The following is a 1,000-nucleotide window of genomic DNA, read 5'->3' as shown; positions in this document are numbered from 1 at the left end:
CAGGTTTACAAAATGCTCTTTTATTGAAAGAAAACGAATTCAATGATTGCACTCGAGTACTAAAGAAAACCATTAGAAGCAGAGATGAACAACTAGTTAAACTACAACAAAGTGACTTAGATCTACTGAAAAAAAGAGAATCTTATTTAAAGGAAAAGCGTTTGACAGAGCTTGCTGCAATGAAGGAGGAGTATGATGCAAAGCTTTTGACTGCAACAAAAGAACATGAGCAGCAACTTTCTAAGACACATGAAGAATGTGAGGCCAGAGTAACAGAAGTAATGAAAGAGTTTAAAGTGAAATCAAGTGAAGCACTTGAACATGCAGTTGTATCAAAAAGTGAATTATTATCATCCCTGCAGTCTCTGCCATTAGCAAGGATTCCTTCTTATGAAACACAAAAGGAACTGATTCGACCTCTCTTGCCACAATGTTTGAAGAAAGGAGAAAAATGGTTAGTATGATAGTCACAAAATGTTAATTAATTATTATTAATAGGTGTCTTGTTGGTGTGAGATGGTTCAAGAAGTGGAAGAAATGCACTGGATTTGATTCAAAGGATCAAGACACTGCTGGGCCATCAAGTTCTCACCCAGGACCAATTGATAATGCTAGTTTGTTTAAAAGTAACATACAAATAATATTTTGTTTTATTAATTGTCATTATAATGTGTATATAATATTAATAGCAGTAAAAATAACTAGTGCCACCTTATTATAATTTTGCAATAACTGATAGTATCATGATAATTTTATGCATTATTTTTTAAACACACACTGTCTGCTTTTAAATAATGACAAAATTATAGGCAATGTATCTGAAACATTAAAAGATTATCTAATGGAAGAGCGACACTATGCATTACTACCTAAGTCAGCATGGAATCTTTTACTGAGTTGGTATGGACTATCAGTAGGATCAAGACCTATTATTAGGTATTAACTTACTATTATTCTTTTTATTATGTTATATTGTTTATTATTAGGAATGTAGTAGAGT

General features: G+C 31.9%; 1 protein-coding gene across 1 annotated transcript in view; it reads left to right on the top strand.

The window, feature by feature from the left end:
* LOC109589920 (uncharacterized) overlaps window positions 1-996 on the top strand; it is a gene marked incomplete at its 3' end in the record, with an annotated part of 2,316 nt that extends 1,320 nt beyond the window's left edge. The window contains exons 3-6 of the mRNA XM_020005902.1: window positions 4-454; window positions 499-626; window positions 810-936; window positions 987-996. Coding sequence (XP_019861461.1) covers window positions 4-454; window positions 499-626; window positions 810-936; window positions 987-996 — 716 coding nt within the window. The remainder of the gene's footprint in view (window positions 1-3; window positions 455-498; window positions 627-809; window positions 937-986) is intronic.
* Between the last annotated feature and the right edge of the window lie 4 nt (window positions 997-1,000).

The sequence above is a fragment of the Amphimedon queenslandica genome, unplaced genomic scaffold (assembly GCF_000090795.2).
Source record: "Amphimedon queenslandica unplaced genomic scaffold, v1.1 AMPQUscaffold_10713, whole genome shotgun sequence".
In the NCBI taxonomy this organism is placed as follows: Eukaryota; Metazoa; Porifera; class Demospongiae; order Haplosclerida; family Niphatidae; genus Amphimedon; species Amphimedon queenslandica.
The sequence above is the reverse complement of the archived record's forward strand: the minus strand, read 5'-3'. Positions and strand labels throughout refer to the sequence as shown.